The 20,049-nt window shown below is 39.0% G+C and overlaps 2 protein-coding genes across 3 annotated transcripts in view; both read right to left on the reverse strand.

The window, feature by feature from the left end:
* The window catches only part of LOC126247391 (parathyroid hormone/parathyroid hormone-related peptide receptor-like), a 931,061-nt gene that overhangs the window by 487,800 nt on the left and 423,212 nt on the right, over positions 1–20,049 (reverse strand). The gene's annotated exons all lie outside the window — the stretch shown is intronic.
* LOC126247365 (parathyroid hormone/parathyroid hormone-related peptide receptor-like) overlaps positions 1–20,049 on the reverse strand; it is a 289,419-nt gene that overhangs the window by 21,637 nt on the left and 247,733 nt on the right. The window contains exon 12 of one of the 2 annotated variants that reach the window (XM_049948474.1): positions 8,067–9,728. The exons of the other annotated variant lie outside the window; for it this stretch is intronic. Coding sequence (XP_049804431.1) covers positions 9,676–9,728 — 53 coding nt within the window. The 3' untranslated portion in view covers positions 8,067–9,675. Of the gene's footprint in view, positions 1–8,066; positions 9,729–20,049 lie in introns of those variants that run through there. 2 annotated transcript variants of the gene reach the window in all.

The raw sequence follows: 20,049 nt of genomic DNA on the forward strand, positions 1-20,049 counted from the left end.
CTAAGGTAGAATATTGCAAATTTTTAGGTGTGTCCATTGATGAGAGATTAAATTGGAAGAAACACATTGATGATCTGCTGAAACGTTTGAGTTCAGCTACTTATGCAATAAGGGTCATTGCAAATTTTGGTGATAAACATCTTAGTAAATTAGCTTACTACGCCTATTTTCACTCATTGCTTTCATATGGCATCATATTTTGGGGTAATTCATCACTGAGGAATAAAGTATTTATTGCACAAAAGCGTGTAATCAGAATAATAGCTGGAGTCCACCCAAGATCATCCTGCAGACATTTATTTAAGGATCTAGGGATATTCACAGTAGCTTCTCAGTATATATACTCTCTTATGAAATTTGTTATTAACAACCAAACCCAATTCAAAAGTAATAGCAGTGTGCATAACTACAATACTAGGAGAAAGGATGATCTTCACTATTCAAGATTAAATCTAACTTTGGCACAGAAAGGGGTGAATTATGCTGGCACTAAAGTCTTTGGTCACTTACCAAATAGTATCAAAAGTCTGACAGATAACCAACAAGTATTTAAGAAGAAATTAAAAGAATTTCTGAATGACAACTCCTTCTACTCCATAGAGGAATTTTTAGATATAAATTAAGAAAAAAAAATATTAAAAAAAAATTAAAAAAATAAAAATAAAAAATAAAGAAAAACAAAAAACACAATAAAATAAAGTTGTTATATTAACTTAAGTATGCTGTTAAATTAACCTAATTATGTCATGTATTGGAAAATTCGACTCGTTCCACATCATTACGAAATATCGTATTCATGATCCATGGAACTAGTATTAATCTAATCTAATCTAATCTAATCTAGTGCAACCATTATAAAAAGTTGTTTCCTAGACTTAAGTTTGTTGTACCAGTCATTGTGTGGTATTCTTTTGTGGGATCAAAACACAGATATAAGGAAAGCATGTGCACACTGTATGTCTTAGGCAGACTAATGCGGTCTTTCCAGTTTTCCTTGAGCACTAATATAAATGTCTGGGGAGTGGAGGAATCAAGCTCTCCATCAAACACCCTGTCAAGGGGAGAGGAGTGGTGCTGAAATAAACAAGCCTTGCCTCTCTCACTCCATGCAGCATCTCTAATTATGTTTTGTGCTTCAAATTTATATACATTTAATACTACTTGTTAGTCCTATTTGGAATAAATGCCACTCTAACAGTGTTCTATCATGTTCACGTAAGGATTTCGGTAAGTTTCCTCCTGTGTAGACTGATTGCCTTTTTACAGTACCGTATTGATGATCCTGTCTGCCACCTGCTTTATCTACAACTGTAACCTATGTGATCATTACAGTACACATCCTTACAAATGGTTAAACCCAGATATTTCTATGAGTTGACTTATTGTAATTCTGATTCAGTGATATATAAAACATAGAATGCAACATTTTTGTGTTTTATGAAGAGTACAGCTTTACATTTCTGAACCAGTCAATTCTTGATTATAGATAACTGCATCACTTGCAGAAAGTTTCTGGTCACTGTTAATGTTGTCTGACGAGTTATTAATGAAGACCAAATGTGCTAACACATTTCCCTGGCACATGTCCAAAGTTACTTCTATAACAGTCAAGGACTCTCTTCAAAGATAGCATGCTGCATGCTCCCTATTAAGAAATTTGTTTGGGACTCCACATGATCATATCTTTGTTAATATGTGCTGATGTGTGGTACTGAGTGAAATGGATTTTGAATGCCTTTTCCAAACAATCATCATTAAAAATTCTGTGTGAGATTTAAACAAGTGAATCACAGCAGGAATGCAAATATCTTGCCAGAATGACAGAATATTTTAAGCTTACTCAATGCAAACCACAAATCTTGTCTTCATTATTTTAAACAATCTGAACAAATATTTAGACAAGTGATATGTTGTGTGAAGAGTCTATGTTGGGTGATATCAAAAGCAAAGAGGTTAAAATATGACATCAAATAGAAAATTCCAGGAACAAGACAAAAGCAACTTCAATGACCATATGAAAATAAACAGGTGCAATGTCATTAGACTACAGGGACATAAAACTTAATCAAAATAACAGTTAAATGATTCACCTCTCATTAGGGGCTAGTACAGTTAACATTTACTTTTCAAATAGCCTACAGTGCAAAATCTTATTGCCAAACAACAATAGACAGAACCAGGTAGCAATAAACTACAATCAGATTAAAAATTCATACAAGAATGCTACTCATGTCTCCTGCAACATCTGATGAATTGTCTATGATTATAAAAAGATTGCACAAAATATATTCAGAGGATCCTGATGGAACACTGGATATTGTCATCAAAGCAAATGTAGTATTTACTAACAGTTAATTTCCAATTTAACATTTGTGGGTGGTATATTCCAAAAAAATTGAAAACTGCAGAGTAACATCTCTGCATAAAAAAGGAGACAAATGTGAAGCTGAGAACTGCAGCCCTGTATCAATTTGTCATGCTTTGGTAAAATTCTTGAAAAGCCTTATCTTAGGATACTGACAGCTTCTCTAAAAGAAAAGTAATGCTAATAAGTGTTTTACAACACAGATTCAGAGCTGACAGGTCAGACAATCATCTATTTTTGCCTTTCTAGATGAAGTAATGATTGCAGCAGATAATCGACACAACATTTTTGGAATATTTCTTGACCTTAGCGAAGCTTTTGATGTGATATTCTGTTGTGAAAAATAAATAATTATGGAATTTAAGGAGTACCAAACAGGTGAATCCATTCTTACCTCCATACCGCCCACAGAGTGATGTTTGGCATCATGTGTTCACTCACGAATAACCTGAGGTGGCACCAAAGTTGTGATGGAGTGCAGTCCCCCAGGTGCTCCTTGTACAGAATCTCAATTATCAATTCCTGTGGCGAGCAGGCAAGTCGGTCCAATATTGTTTTCTTGGTGAACTCATACCTCAGTGGTGGTGGAGGCGAAAGTAGGAGATCACAAATTAAAACTGCATGGTTGTGAAGGTGTGTGACCAAACATAGAAACTTGGAGTTGTCATCAGGAAGAGGTGCTCCACCAGTGCAAACCATGCAACTCGATTGTCCTCATATAGAGGAGGTAGCTTGGGTAGGCAGCCTGGAGGTGGAGACAAAGGTGGCTTTGGCATGTCTTGGAAGGCCTGCGGTCTTGCTGCACAAGAGTTCATGCTGGGATCCAGCATCACCGGAGCGGAAATGTTACTAGCACACACGTTCGGAACAACGGCTGGTTGTAATGTCTCTGAAGACACCCAAAATCACGACGTGGCAGGCATGGTCAGTACCGTGGGAGGAAACAGGGGAGCAGTACATAATGAGGGCCTGTAAACTGGACAGGAAATTGTAGGAATAGCACTGACATCGTCCAACTCAGAAATGATGTGCAAGGCCAGCGCGGAAAATGCAGACAGTACTGCGGAAGGAGCGAGCAGTTGTATGGTCAGAATCGAGACCCCCCCATGGGTAAGGGGGGTAGGGTGGGTGGCCTTGAGCTTAAAGTGGCAACAATGAGAGTTTTCCGCACACACTGGCCATGCACCCCTTGTGGGAGGACCATAAAACATTGGTGAAATCTGTTAGTGGTTGCACTGTCACAGTACAATGTTGGGTGCACTCGTACCCACACGGTCGCGAAACTGGGCCGCCGATACAGTAGTTAGTTGTGGCGAACTGGATGCATAAAATGTCTTTTACTTATCTGTGAGGAAGGCAAGGCTGGCATAGCTTGGTAATAGTTGACTGCATGTGCATTTTGAACAAATGGCGGCACTGCACACGGCACTACTCTAACCGACATCAGGGTGCATAGAAGATCAAAGCACGTGTGCGAATTTCAGTCAACATCTGCTCACTACTTTTTTTTTCCCCTCCCCTTCAGCTGCCTTAATTCAGTTTGTTACAATTTCTAACTCTGCCTGAAGGGGACAAACCTTCAGCTCCTGTTCCTTGATTTTCTGGTCTTTCTTGTATAATCAACGATTGCCCCAGCGAAACCACAACCTATAGTTTTCACAAAACATTTTGTTGAAGACATGTTAATTGTTGTGGAGTCCCTTTGAACTTCATGTGAGTGATTGATTGTCACACTATTTAGCAGATTGTCCACTTCACTTTCCACTTGTTGTTGTGTGTAATCCAGCGAAACAAAGCCTGAGTCCATTGTTTGAGATAACTGTGTAACACTTGGTCGTTGTGGAGTTGATAAAGTAGATGTTATCCTCATCGGTTCAATGTGTACTCACTTTACCGTTGAGGAGATGGTGAACAGGGGAAAAAGTTGTAAGCAAATTTGAAATTTAGTTAAGTAATAGATTTTGCTTGCTACCAAAATTAGAGAAGGAAAGGAGCAGCTACTAAACATGCATGTATGGGTTTTGGGGAGGTACTATGACCAACTATGGGGTAGCTTGTCGAAGATCGTAGATCATTGTCTGTTAGCTGTGAAATAACCAATGGTTGGAAAGACATGTTAATTGTTGTGGAGAGAGTGAGTTTAAGATCAACAACCTTTTTACCTGTGTAATGTTCTCAGTATATTTGCAATCATTTACCATTATCCAAATTAAACTTGTTTGTATTTAGAGTCTGTTAATTTACTACATACATATTTTCTCTTGGAAAATTTACAGAGTTTGTTTCACCATTTAATGTAAGAAAATTTTTAAGAATTAAATAACTGCAGTCAGATGCTTCAGTCTTAACTATATCTATCATTATTACATTGTTGTTGTGGTCTTCAGTCCTGAGACTGGTTTGATGCAGCTCTCCATGCTACTCTATCCTGTGCAAGCTTCTTCATCTCCCAGTACCTACTGCAACCTACATCCTTCTGAATCTGCTTAGTGTATTGATCTCTTGGTCTCCCTCTACGATTTTTACCCTCCACGCTGCCCCCCAACGCTAAATTTGTGATCCCTTGATGCCTCAAAACATGACCTACCAACCGATCCCTTCTCCTAGTCAAGTTGTGCCACAAACTTCTCTTCTCCCCAATTCTGTTCAATACCTCCTCATTAGTTACGTGATCTACCCACCTTATCTTCAGCATTCTTCTGTAGCACCACATTTCAAAAGCTTCTATTCTCTTCTTGACCAAACTGGTTATCGTCCATGTTTCACTTCCATACATGGCTACACTCCATACAAATACTTTCAGAAACGACTTCCTGACACTTAAATCTATACTCGATGTTAACAAATTTCTCTTCTTCAGAAACAATTTCCTTGCCATTGCCAGTCTACATTTTATATCCTCTCTACTTCGACCATCATCAGTTATTTTACTCCCTAAATAGCAAAACCCCTTTACTACTTTAAGTGTCTCATTTCCTAATCTAATCCCCTCAGCATCACCCGATTTAATTTGACTACATTCCATTATCCTCGTTTTGCTTTTGTTGATGTTCACCTTGTATCCTCCTTTCAAGACACTGTCCATTCCGTTCAACTGCTCTTCCAAGTCCTTTGCTGTCTCTGACAGAATTACAATGTCATCGGCAAACCTCAAAGTTTTTCTTTTTCTCCATGAATTTTAATACCTACTCCGAATTTTTCTTTTGTTTCCTTTACTGCTTGCTCAATATACAGATTGAATAACATCAGGGAGAGGCTACAACCCTGTCTCACTCCTTTCCCAACCACTGCTTCCCTTTCATGCCCCTCGACTCTTATAACTGCCATCTGGTTCCTGTACAAATTGTAAATAGCCATTATTACATAGAAAATTTTTAAGAATTAAATAACTGCAATCAGATGCTTCAGTCTTAACTATATCTATCATTATTACATATGTGTAGCTTTGAGAGATCAAATAGTGAAGGCATCACATGATGAAATAGTTAAGACCTAGTAGACAATTTCAGATAGCCCAGGAGATATTGAATTTAATTAATAAATGGAGAGAAAATATAAAATGCAGCAGATGAAGCAGGTGAAAGGGTTTACAAAATGTCTAAAAAAAATGAGACTGATAGGAAGTGCAAAATGACTAACAAGGAGTGGCCAGAGAACAAATGTAAGGATTTAGAAGTGTAGATCACTAGGGGAAAGGTGGATACCACTACAAGAAAATTAAAGAAGCCTTTGGAGAAAAGAGAAATAGGTGTATGAATATCAAGAGCTCAGATGGAGACCTAGTTCTAAGCAAAGACGGGAAAGTGGAAATGTGGAAACAGTGTGCAGAGGGTCTATACAAGGGAGATGAACTTGAAGACAATAGTATAGAAACGAAACAGGACATAGATGAACATGAGATGGGGGAATAAAATACTGTGAGAAGAATGTGACACAGCAGTGAATGACCGAAGTTGAAACGAAGCCCCAGGAGAAGACAATGTTCTATCTGAGCTACTGATAGCCTCCATCTAGTGAGCAAGATGTGTGAGATAGGCAAAATACCTTCAGACTTCAAGAAGGATATAATAATTCCAATTCAAAAGGAAGTAGGTGCTGACAGGTGTGAATATTACCAAACTATCAGTTTAATATTTCATGGTTGCAAAATATTAACATGAGTTCTTTGCAGAAGAATGGAAAAACTGGCAGAAGTGAATCTTGGATAGGATCAGTTTAGATTCCAGAGAAATGATGGAACACGTGAGGCAATGCTGGCCCTATGATTTATCTTAAAAGATAGGTTAAAGAAAGGCAAACCTGTGTTTATAGAATTTTTTGACATAGAGAAAGCTTTTGACAATGTTGCCTGGAATACTATCTTTGAAATTCTGGAGGTAGGAGAGGTAAAATACAGTGAGTGAAAGACTATTTACAATTTTTACAGAAACCAGACATCAGATACAAGAGCCAAGGGGCATGAAAAGGAAGCTGTGGTTGAGAAGGAAGTGAGACAGGGTTGTTGCCTATCACCGATGTTATTCAATATGTACACTGAGAAAGCAGTAAATGAAACCAAACAAAAATCTGGAGTAGAAACTGAAGTTCAGGAAGAAGAAACAAAAGCTCTGAGGTTTGCTGATGACACTGTAATTCTATCGGAGACAGTAAAGGACTTAGAGGGGCAGCTGAATGGAATGACAGTGATATACAATACAAAAGGAGAATTGATTTACAATATAAATCAGTCAATCTTACTGAGGAACACAAAAGAGTGAAAATCTTTGATCACAAACTGAGTGATGTAAAAGATTCAAAGGATAATAAAACTGACTTGAAATACAAACTCTATCTACTCTACATGACTATTTCAGAATGTGTAATGATATGGTTGTGTGTGTGTGTGTGTGTGTGAATGTGTAATGATATGGTTGTGTGTGTGTGTAATGATATGGTTGTGTGTGTGTGTGTGTGTGTGTGTGTGTGTGAGAGAGAGAGAGAGAGAGAGAGAGAGAGAGAGAGAGAGAGAGAGAGAGAAAGAGAGAGAGATAGAGAGAGAGAGAGATAAAGATGTACTGTACAAAACTCTGTAGTACGCATGTTAGTAATAATAATAATAATAATAAAATGCTGAACATAAAAAATCCATGGAATCTGCAAATAACTAAACAACAAACTAGCTTACTTTCTAGTCAAAGACAGAGTTATGTCTGATGTAAATGATTTACAGTGGCTTAATTACCAGAAACAAAATGTGCACAAAAGTTTATATCTTAAATAATGTCTTTGCACATTTTGATTGGGTACCTGGCACTACAGGTATCAAATTTATGGTAATTGCTGAAACTGCAAAGAACACTATCAGTAGAGAAAATTTTTCTTAATGCATTCTTCACTGGTGTGAGGGTAGCTGAATCCACTGATAACTCTTAGATAACAGTAAAACACTGAACTGTAATGTTTATGTCTAAGAGCTCGAGGTTGCTATAGAAAAACAACTCAGTATATCTGTAATTTTGTCAAAAACATCTTTGTCTTTGAAATAAACTTTAACTGCTGTAAATTAAATTGTTTCTTCTTCATTTAAATGATGGAAAAATAACTGTATTTATTTAGTTTGAGGGATGTGTCACTGCATGTTACTAATGAATTTTGATACTGGAAAAATGTTTTCTAATAAGGAATTTTTTTGTTTCAGTGTCAAATAGAAAATAACAACATCTTTGTCATTAATTTTAATATATTTCATGATTTATGAGAGATGATGATGATACATTCTAATGGAGTATTACTGTAAGAGATCTATTTTAGATTATGCAACTTTAAGCATTCAGTTGAGCAAGTACACAATTCCAGATTGAAATTTTCACTCTTCACCAGAGTGTGAGCTGATATGAAACTTCCTTGTAGATTAAAACTGTGAGCTGGACCAAGACTTGAACTCATGACGTTTGCCTTTCATGGGCAAGTGCTCTACCAACTAAGCTACCCAAGCACAACTCATGACCTGTCATCACAGCTTTATGTCTGCCAGTAACTCGTCTCCTACCTTCCAAACTTCACAGAAGCTCTCCTGCTAGAGCACTTCCCATGAAAGGCAAAGTTCCCAAGTTCCCAGTCTTGATCTGGCACACAGTTTCAGTCTATCAGGAAGTTTCATGTACACAATTTTTCACAAGTTAAACACCTCTTTCAGTACATATATCACCTTTCATTATGAGTACAGACATTCACAGGCTTTTACTGTTGCAAAATGCTAGATTAAATTGAATACATTAAGGGGTAACAAATTTCTAATTCAGTCAGGAAGTCATTGTTACAGTAACTTTTTCTTAATGCATTCTTCACTGGTGTGAGGGTAGCTGAATCCACTGATAACTCTTAGATAACAGTAAAACACTGAACTGTAATGTTTATGTCTAAGAACTCGAGGTTGCTATAGAAAAACAACTCAGTATATCTGTAATTTTGTCAAAAACATCTTTGTCTTTGAAATAAACTTTAACTGCTGTAAATTAAATTGTTTCTTCTTCATTTAAATGATGGAAAAATAATTGTATTTATTTTGTTTGAGGGGTGTGTCACTGCATGTTACTAATGAATTTTGATACTGGAAAAATGTTTTCTAATAAGGAATTTTATTGTTTCAGTGTCAAATAGAAAATAACAACATCTTTGTCATTAATTTTAATATATTACATGATTTAAGAGAGATGATGATTATACATTGTTTATGTAGATGGAGATAAATTCTAATGGAGTATTACTGTAAGAGATCTATTTTAGATTATGCAACTTTAAGCATTCAGTTGAGCAAGTACACAATTCCAGAATGAAATTTTCACTCTTCACCAGAGTGTGAGCTGATATGAAACTTCCTGGTAGATTAAAACTGTGAGCTGGACCAAGACTTGAACTCATGACGTTTGCCTTTCATGGGCAAGTGCTCTACCAACTAAGCTACCCAAGCACAACTCATGACCTGTCATCACAGCTTTATGTCTGCCAGTAACTCGTCTCCTACCTTCCAAACTTCACAGAAGCTCTCCTGCTAGAGCACTTCCCATGAAAGGCAAAGTTCCCAAGTTCCCAGTCTTGATCCAGCACACAGTTTCAGTCTATCAGGAAGTTTCATGTACACAATTTTTCACAAGTTAAACACCTCTTTCAGTACATATATCACCTTTCATTATGAGTACAGACATTCACAGGCTTTTATTATTGCAAAATGCTAGATTAAATTGAATACATTAAGGGGTAACAAATTTCTAATTTAGTCAGAAGTCATTGTTACAGTAACTTTTCAAATTTATGATTTAGTAGCTTTAAAATTATTTTTTCTTGTCTGCAGTGCCTGCAGCTGAGACTGATAGGAATGCTTTTCCTGCAAAAACATGTAAAATAATATTGGAATTTCATATAGTTTGTTTGAAAATTTATCTATTTTGTTATTCTCTTTGAGAAAAGAGAGATTTAAATAACTTCATAACACTCCTAGACAATAAGTGATAATAATAATATTTATAATTTTATGCTTTTAATAGTTCCTCTTTTACTGAGGATATTTTAGATGGCAGTAGCATACAAAAATAATATATTGTACTGTGTTATGATCTGTAATGTTAAAAATAATATCATATGACAACCAGGAAAGGATATTATGTGCAGTGTATTCCTTTGTTCAAACAACAGAATCAGGTGATGATGTTGATGGGTGGGTTTTCTGGTGTTCTCTACATTTGAATCTTTGGTGGTCACACTACGAGTGTGATTAAAATAATTATTGAAAGTTTTGTTAAAATAAACTAACTGAATCTCTCTCTCTCTCTCTCACACACACACACACAAGTAGTATAAAATACTTGATATTAAAATACAATAGCAGATCCATGCGCTTAGAAGTGTTTGGGAAAAGCACATTGGAACCCCTTAGTCCAGCCACATTTGCACTTAGAATCACTGCAAATCTTGGGTATAGGTAGAGCAGTAAGTTTTGCATATTTTCATTAAATAATGTCATATGGTATAATTTTCTGGGTAACTCATCTTTAAGAAAAAAAATATTCATTGCGCAAAAATGTGCTGTAAGAATAATCATCTTGTTGACATCTGTTTAAGGATTTGGGCATTGTGACTACTTATTTACAGTACATTTATTCCCTCATGAAGTTTGCTGTAAATAATCCACTACAGTTCAAAAGGAACAACGAGGTACAAAATTACAATACCAGAAGCAAGAACGATGCTTATTACTCCACATTAAGCTTGTCTACAGAACAAAAAGGGGTGCACAATCCTGCAAACAAAAACTTTTTGATCACTTACCCAGTGATATGAAATGTCTGACAGACAGAAAAGCAAAATTTGATAACAAAATGAGAAAGTTTCTTCTTGACAACTCCTTCTATTCTGTAGAAGAATTTTTATTACTGTAACATGTAAAAGGTGGTGGGTATCTCATCTGTATATCTTTCTTTTAATAGGAAAAAAAGACCTTAGAAATGTTCAAATGTAACCATATGTACAAATTTCGCAATGTGAATATAAAATGACCCGTTCCACATCATTATGAACTGTCATGCAAAATGATCATCAGAATATGTAACTGTTGTTGTGGTCTTCAGTCCTGAGACTGGTTTGATGCAGCTCTCCATGCTACTCTATCCTGTGCAAGCTTCTTCATCTCCCAGTACCAACTGCAACCTACATCCTTCTGAATCTGCTTAGTGTATTGATCTCTTGGTCTCCCTCTACGATTTTTACCCTCCACGCTGCCCTCCAATGCTAAATTTGTGATCCCTTGATGCCTCAAAACATGACCTACCAACCGATCACTTCTTCTAGTCAAGTTGTGCCACAAACTTCTCTTTTCCCCAATCCTATTCAATACCTCCTCATTAGTTACGTGATCTACCCACCTTATCTTCAGCATTCTTCTGTAGCACCACATTTCAAAAGCTTCTATTCTCTTCTTGTCCAAACTGGTTATCGTCCATGTTTCACTTCCATACATGGCTACACTCCATACAAATACTTTCAGAAACGACTTCCTGACACTTAAATCTATACTCGATGTTAACAAATTTCTCTTCTTCAGAAACGATTTCCTTGCCATTGCCAGTCTACATTTTATATCCTCTCTACTTCGACCATCATCAGTTATTTTACTCCCTAAATAGCAAAACTCCTTTACTACTTTAAGTGTCTCATTTCCTAATCTAATTCCCTCAGCATCACCCGATTTAATTTGACTACATTCCATTATCCTCGTTTTGCTTTTGTTGATGTTCATCTTATATCCTCCTTTCAAGACACTGTCCATTCCGTTCAACTGCTCTTCCAAGTCTTTTGCTGTCTCTGACAGAATTACAATGTCATCGGCGAACCTCAAAGTTTTTACTTCTTCTCCATGAATTTTAATGCCTACTCTGAATTTTTCTTTTGTTTCCTTTACTGCTTGCTCAATATACAGATTGAATAACATCGGGGAGAGGCTACAACCCTGTCTCACTCCTTTCCCAACCACTGCTTCCATTTCATGCCCCTCGACTCTTACAACTGCCATCTGGTTTCTGTACAAATTGTAAATAGCCTTTCGCTCCCTGTATTTTACCCCTGCCACCTTCAGAATTTGAAAGATAGTATTCCAGTTAACATTGTCAAAAGCTTTCTCTAAGTCTACAAATGCTAGAAACGTAGGTTTGCCTTTTCTTAATCTTTCTTCTAAGATAAGTCGTAAGGTTAGTATTGCCTCACGTGTTCCACCATTTCTACAGAATCCAAACTGATCTTCCCCGAGGTCCGCTTCTACCAGGTTTCCCATTCGTCTGTAAAGAATTCGCATTAGTATTTTGCAGCTGTGACTTATAAAACTGATAGTTCGTTAATTTTCACATCTGTCAACACCTGCTTTCTTTGGGATTGGAATTATTATATTCTTCTTGAAGTCTGAGGGTATTTCGCCTGTCTCATACACCTTGCTCACCAGATGGTAGAGTTTTGTCAGGACTGGCTCTCCCAAGGCCGTCAGTAGTTCCAATGGAATGTTGTCTACTCCGGGGGCCTTGTTTCGACTTAGATCTTTCAGTGCTCTGTCAAACTCTTCACACAGTATCTTATCTCCCATTTCATCTTCATCTACATCCTCTTCCATTTCCATAATATTGTCCTCAAGTACTTCGCCCTTGTATAAACCCTCTATATACACCTTCCACCTTTCTGCCTTCCCTTCTTTGCTTAGAACGGGGTTGCCATCTGAGCTCTTGATATTCATACAAGTGGTTCTCTTCTCTCCAAAGGTCTCTTTAATTTTCCTGTAGGCAGTATCTATCTTACCCCTAGTGAGACAAGCCTCTACATCCTTACATTTGTCCTCTAGCCATCCCTGCTTAGCCATTTTGCACTTCTTGTCGATTTCATTTTTGAGACGTTTGTATTCCTTTTTGCCTGCTTCATTTACTGCATTTTTATATTTTCTCCTTTCATCAATTAAATTCAATATTTCTTCTGTTACCCAAGGATTTCTATTAGCCCTCGTCTTTTTACCTACTTGATCCTCTGCTGCCTTCACTACTTCATCCCTCAGAGCTACCCATTCTTCTTCTAATGTATTTCTTTCCCCCATTCCTGTCAATTGTTCCCTTATGCTCTCCCTGAAGCTCTCTACAACCTCTCATTCTTTCAGTTTATCCAGGTCCCATATCCTTAAATTCCCACCTTTTTGCAGTTTCTTCAGTTTCAATCTGCAGATCATAACCAATAGATTGTGGTCAGAATCCACATCTGCCCCTGGAAATGTCTTACAATTTAAAACCTGGTTCCTAAATCTCTGTCTTACCATTATATAATCTATCTGATACCTTTTAGTATCTCCAGGATTCTTCCAGGTATACAACCTTCTTTTATGATTCTTGAACCAAGTGTTAGCTATGATTAAGTTATGCTCTGTGCAAAATTCTACAACGCAGCTTCCTCTTTCATTTCTTCCCCCCAATCCATATTCACCTACTATGTTTCCTTCTCTCCCTTTTCCTACTGACAAATTCCAGTCACCCATGACTATTAAATTTTCGTCTCTCTTCACTACCTGAATAATTTCTTTTATCTCGTCATACATTTCATCAATTTCTTCATCATCTGCAGAGCTAGTTGGCATATAAACTTGCACTACTGTAGTAGGCATGGGCTTTGTGTCTATCTTGGCCACAATAATGCGTTCAGTATGCTGTTTGTAGTAGCTAACCCGCACTCCTATTTTTTTTTATTCATTATTAAACCTACTCCTGCATTACCCCTATTTGATTTTGTATTTATAACCCTGTAATCACCTGACCAAAAGTCTTGTTCCTCCTGCCACCGAACTTCACTAATTCCCACTATATCTAACTTTAACCTATCCATTTCCCTTTTTAAATTTTCTAACCTACCTGCCCGATTAAGGGATCTGACATTCCACGCTCCGATCCGTAGAACGCCAGTTTTCTTTCTCCTGATAACGACGTCCTCTTGAGTAGTCCCCGCCCGGAGATCCGAATGGGGGACTATTTTACCTCCGGAATATTTTACCCAAGAGGACGCCATCATCATTTAATCATACACTAAACCTGCATGTCCTCGGGAAAAATTACGGCTGTAGTTTCCCCTTGCTTTCAGCCGTTCGCAGTACCAGCACAGCAAGGCCGTTTTGGTTAATGTTAGAAAGCCAGATCAGTCAATCATCCAGACTGTTGCCCCTGCAACTACTGAAAAGGCTGCTGCCCCTCTTCAGGAACCACATGTTTGTCTGGCCTCTCAACAGATACCCCTCCGTTGTGGTTGCACCTACGGTACGGCCATCTGTATCGCTGAGGCACGCAAGCCTCCTCACCAACGGTAAGGTCCATGGTTCAACTAACTAACTAGAATGCTAATATCCTGCAAGAGGCACAGTAAATTCCATTATAGTGCATCCCTGATAAGCTTACTGCAGCTATATGTGCCCTGGCACCCAGCAGAGTGATAAACCTACAGTTGTATTCTTAGTTGGTAGAGGGGGTCATGTGTCAGCAGAATAATTTTTTCTGCTAGGTACCTCCGACAAATTGTTTGAGGGCAAATTATGTACCTGGAGCAGATCAGAAAATTCTTTCTTTGATAATGGCTCAGGATTTCATAGAGCTTCAACACTGTACCTCAGTAATGCAGTACGAGTGAGAATAGCAGAATGAAAGACTTCAGACTCACCTGCTCAGACCCATCTATGTGCACTGTAATAAAATTGCAGTGCTTATCTAAAATTTAAGCTGAATATTCAAAAAATAAGTGACTATATCTTGAAGCTTTACCGTCTGATGGAATCTGGTGGCTAAGCAGCCTCTGTACAGAAGCTGCGAATGGGAGTTGTGTTAAAATCCCCTGCGGCCAGCCTAATTCCTTTGTAGTAGGCTGTATTAATTTCCTTTTGGTGAGAAACGTAGTGAGATGAATAAATCAAGCTACCATAATCAATTATAATAAATTTTTTATAATCCTGGAGCAAATAAGCTTAATTTGTTTTCATTGTCTTGTAACTGATGCATATTTCTATGTCAAGTTCTTTAAGGGACCATACTTTCAGATCCCTTAGATGTAGCACTCTAACAAGTCTGTTATCAAAACTGAGGCCCAGAAACTTAAATCTTTGAAATTTAAAATGGTATATCTCATTCTAGTTTCAGAAATATTAAAAACATAGTATGAATATATATTTCTAAGAAGAAAATTTAAAACCAATATGCTTTACCTACACCTACAGCCTTGTAATTGTGAGTTACAACAGCCATGTGGCACCTGAGGGAATGAAGGATGATTAGAAAGTCAAAAACTCATCCACAAATATGAAGCTCTAAATAAAGCTTCTAAAGGGACTGTTAGTTAGAAGAGGCTCACATCTAAATCCTATATTGAGGAACACTGTTGTATTCCCCAGACTGATCAGATAGGATATCACTAACTCAGTATTAAAAGTAGTATCAGGAAAGAAATAATTACAATAAATGAGTAGACTTCCACAGAAACCATATGCATGGAGCTATCTAAGAATACTGTACCTTTGTGAAGTATCACTGGCCTACTCAAGATCAAAGAAAACAACTATAAAGTCATGACTGTGCAGAATAGGGTGTTATAGACCAGCCCCTGCCTGGGTTAGGTTATCCACTAGTGCAAAACACACCGAAATGACTAAGGAGCTGTGTGAATTCTAAGGTACAAGGAAGGTAGCAGTTGACTGTCTACTGTAAGATGTTTCCTACATGGCTAATGAGGGAAAAGTTATAATAGCCTCTTCGTATGTCTGCTCATTCCCAAGTGTGAGGAGAAGATTTCAAATTACTTGTTTCCATGACTCAGAAAATGGTCCCATTTAATACATAACAATAAAGTTTGTGGTATGTTGCCTCAATAAACTATTGTGTCTTTTCTTATTACATAGTGAGGTGTCAAATGCTACAGACAAGGCTGAATCCAGCTCACACAGAGAATAGGCAGTTGTCAGCTTCACTGTTTATGGAACTGAAGTCTCCCAATCACTTTTCTAATGCAATCACTTAGCAGAAAACTGAACCCTGGCTACCAGTAGTAATGATTTGAGTGAGGTGCACTGCCATAGGTTGAATGGTAGTTTGAATAATACACACCTGGAAATTGAAATAAGAACACCGTGAATTCATTGTCCCAGGAAGGGGAAACTTTATTGACACATTCCTGGGGTCAGATACATCACATGATCACACTGACAGAACCAAAGGCACATAGACACAGGCAACAGAGCATGCACAATGTCGGCACTAGTACAGTGTATATCCACCTTTCGCAGCAATGCAGGCTGCTATTCTCCCATGGAGACGATCGTAGAGATGCTGGATGTAGTCCTGTGGAACGGCTTGCCATGCCATTTCCACCTGGCGCCTCAGTTGGACCAGCGTTCGTGCTGGACGTGCAGACCGCGTGAGACGACGCTTCATCCAGTCCCAAACATGCTCAATGGGGGACAGATCCGGAGATCTTGCTGGCCAGGGTAGTTGACTTACACCTTCTAGAGCACGTTGGGTGGCACGGGATACATGCGGACGTGCATTGTCCTGTTGGAACAGCAAGTTCCCTTGCCGGTCTAGGAATGGTAGAACGATGGGTTCGATGACGGTTTGGATGTACCGTGCACTATTCAGTGTCCCCTCGATGATCACCAGTGGTGTACGGCCAGTGTAGGAGATCGCTCCCCACACCATGATGTCGGGTGTTGGCCCTGTGTGCCTCGGTCGTATGCAGTCCTGATTGTGGCGCTCACCTGCACGGCGCCAAACACGCATACGACCATCATTGGCACCAAGGCAGAAGCGACTCTCATCGCTGAAGACGACACGTCTCCATTCGTCCCTCCATTCACGCCTGTCGCGACACCACTGGAGGCGGGCTGCACGATGTTGGGGCGTGAGCGGAAGACGGCCTAACGGTGTGCGGGACCGTAGCCCAGCTTCATGGAGACGGTTGCGAATGGTCCTCGCCGATACCCCAAGAGCAACAGTGTCCCTAATTTGCTGGGAAGTGGCGGTGCGGTCCCCTACGGCACTGTGTAGGATCCTACGGTCTTGGCGTGCATCCGTGCGTCGCTGCGGTCCGGTCCCAGGTCGACGGGCACGTGCACCTTCCGCCGACCACTGGCGACAACATCGATGTACTGTGGAGACCTCACGCCCCACGTGTTGAGCAATTCGGCGGTACGTCCACCCGGCCTCCCGCATGCCCACTATACGCCCTCGCTCAAAGTCCGTCAACTGCACATACGGTTCACGTCCACGCTGTCGCGGCATGCTACCAGTGTTAAAGACTGCGATGGAGCTCCGTATGCCACGGCAAACTGGCTGACACTGACGGCGGCGGTGCACAAATGCTGCGCAGCTAGCGCCATTCGACGGCCAACACCGCGGTTCCTGGTGTGTCCGCTGTGCCGTGCGTGTGATCATTGCTTGTACAGCCCTCTCGCAGTGTCCGGAGCAAGTATGGTGGGTCTGACACACCGGTGTCAATGTGTTCTTTTTTCCATTTCCAAGAGTGTATTATTCATCAATGCAGCATTACTAGGTCATCTTGCACCTATAATTGAAAGACTCCTGGTGGTATCGCACACAAATGAAGATTTTAAGAAAATGAAAAATTGTTACCAATATCTGTTCCTTTTATCCTTAATAATTCAGTGGCACTTTGTCAACACCATATTAAAAGCTGTCAGACTTTCAGCAGGTGACTGACATTTGAACCTAAACAGAGCCATACATCAGCTTTTGTTTGTAGAGCAGGACTGTTTACACAAGCAGGTGACAGACTGTCTTCATATAAGTTCTGAAGAACTGCATTAGCAGTTTGGTGGGTCCAATTTTTTATTCATTTAATTCGTTTTGATCTTAAAATGCAGGAAGCTGGCTGTACAATGTAGTTTACTTTGCTAAGTATCCATTTTAGTGGCTTTCTTTCAAGCACTGTTCTATTTACCAGGAACATCCAGTTGGAGAGAGCTTCACTAGATTGTAAATTGTTAACCAGATACCACTGGGTAGTGTTTGCAAGCACAGGAGGACATACTGAAAGAATGATGGCAGAAAGCAATTCTAAAATGGTGCTGAAGTGCATCATTTCATCCATTTTTGGGAGACATATTGTTCTGCCCAGGTGATTATGGTGGTGAACCTTGATTGTATATTGTGTACATCAACATCTCCACAAAGAGAACCAAAGCTGAGGGACTTGTAGGATATCTTTGTTGATAGACTCATCAATGAGGGCTTCATGCAGTGGCAGGTAAAAGGAACAGTTCATTGTCATATATGACATATGCGCTGTAGCAGCAACTGACTGCTAGATTGTGCTGAGAGGGAGAAGTGACCAGAGGTATTTTTTGTTGACAAATATTGTCACTACTATTTTAGCTCTCTACCTGGTGAGGTCAACTTTTCTGCAGGCCTTTAGTATATGGGTATCCGTGCCACACCTGTGCAAAGAATCTCAATTCCCTCACATAAATCCTGAGTCATTTTATATACCAATCCAGAATGGGGGTCACTTTATCAGTTAAGTTTTATTTAATCCTGATCCTTACCCTTCTGCCAAGGTGAGGTAACTCTGAAGTACGGGAAGTTGTTAGGCAAACTTCATACTTGATATCATTATATTCTCTAGTGGTTCATCAGACATTGTAAAGGATGCATGATGCCATAGTTTTAGTGTTATTATTTTTCATTTATTAGCACTGTTCATTAAAAGTTTACCGAGCGAGGTGGCGCAGTGGTAAGACACTGGACTCGCATTCGGGAGGACGACGGTTCAATCCCGCGTCCGGCCATCCTGATTTAGGTTTTCCGTGATTTCCCTAAATCACTCCAGGCAAATGTTGGGATGGTTCCTTTCAAAGGGCACGGCCGACTTCCTTCCCCGTCCTTCCCTAATTCGAATAGACCGATGACCTCGCTGTCTGGTCTCCTTCCCCAACCAACCAACCAACCATTAAAAGTTTGTCTTTTGGAGACAACGCTGAAGCTTTAGTTACAGTAATATTACTTCTTTTTCCTCTGACTGCCTCTTGGGAAGATCTGGTGACATATTTTTCTATGCACTGGACCTTCCACACTGGATACAGTGGTACATTTAGTTTATGATTCCATTTTGTAACTGCATTTAATGTAGGTGCATTTTTTATTACCTGTATCTATCACTGCCTTAGTGTCAACTCTAGTCTGCAGAATGGAATGTTACACCAGTGAGGTGACAAACTTTAGGAAGTTAAGTAATTCAATGATATTAAATCATGTAAACTATGATATATGTTCTGAAACTTTGATTTCATGCATATTTTTCCTTTTATGAAGACCATAGTCTATCTGCAGGAAGCTTGCCCAAGAAACTGACACCAAGAGGCAGAGAGAACATTCGATACCCATTTCATGTGCAGGTGAACCACACTTCCCACAGGTTGCCTGAAGACCTTTACACATGAAGGTAGTACATCAAAATCACAAACACATGAACATTCATAGGATTTGGCATATGGAAATAAACTATGAGGCAGGTAACAGCAGCTGCAACTCATTCTGGGTACTTCTAATTTTATTTTATTTATATTTTGTTTTTCTTTTTCAATGGACCACACTTGTAATATGGGCAACGAGACCAAGGCCTTTGTTTCCTGTAACACACAACATTCCACGTCTGCATTATATGGGAATGCTGAAGCATACAAAGATTTTACGGTTAAAGAAGTCTGGCTAAGCTCAGTGGTCTCCTGTTCAGGAACCATCAGGCACACCGTACTAGTAGCTAAGTTAGACTGAGCTCTCTTAGGTGCTTGCCATATGGCATGACTCAAGAAGGATATGTCGCTTACCAAGTGCAATGGATATGATCAGTATTATTCCCAAATAACAGAATCACAAAATACAATCTTAATAAATGAAAAGCACCAGTTTGCTTTTGTTCTACAATATTGTAGAACAAAAGCAAACTGGTGCTTTTCATTTATTATAATGTTGTTCTACCAAGAACCGATGGAAGATTCTGTTAATAAAATACAATCTTCACTAGATAGTAAAATTATTGAGCAGTGGAAAAACACATGAATAAGATGTAAATAACAAGTTGAAATCATGATCAGCATCCAAACTTGAGTTCAGGCTTGGATTGTGTGTGTGTGTGTGAAC

The sequence above is a fragment of the Schistocerca nitens genome, chromosome 1 (genome assembly GCF_023898315.1).
Source record: "Schistocerca nitens isolate TAMUIC-IGC-003100 chromosome 1, iqSchNite1.1, whole genome shotgun sequence".
Taxonomy (NCBI): domain Eukaryota; kingdom Metazoa; phylum Arthropoda; class Insecta; order Orthoptera; family Acrididae; genus Schistocerca; species Schistocerca nitens.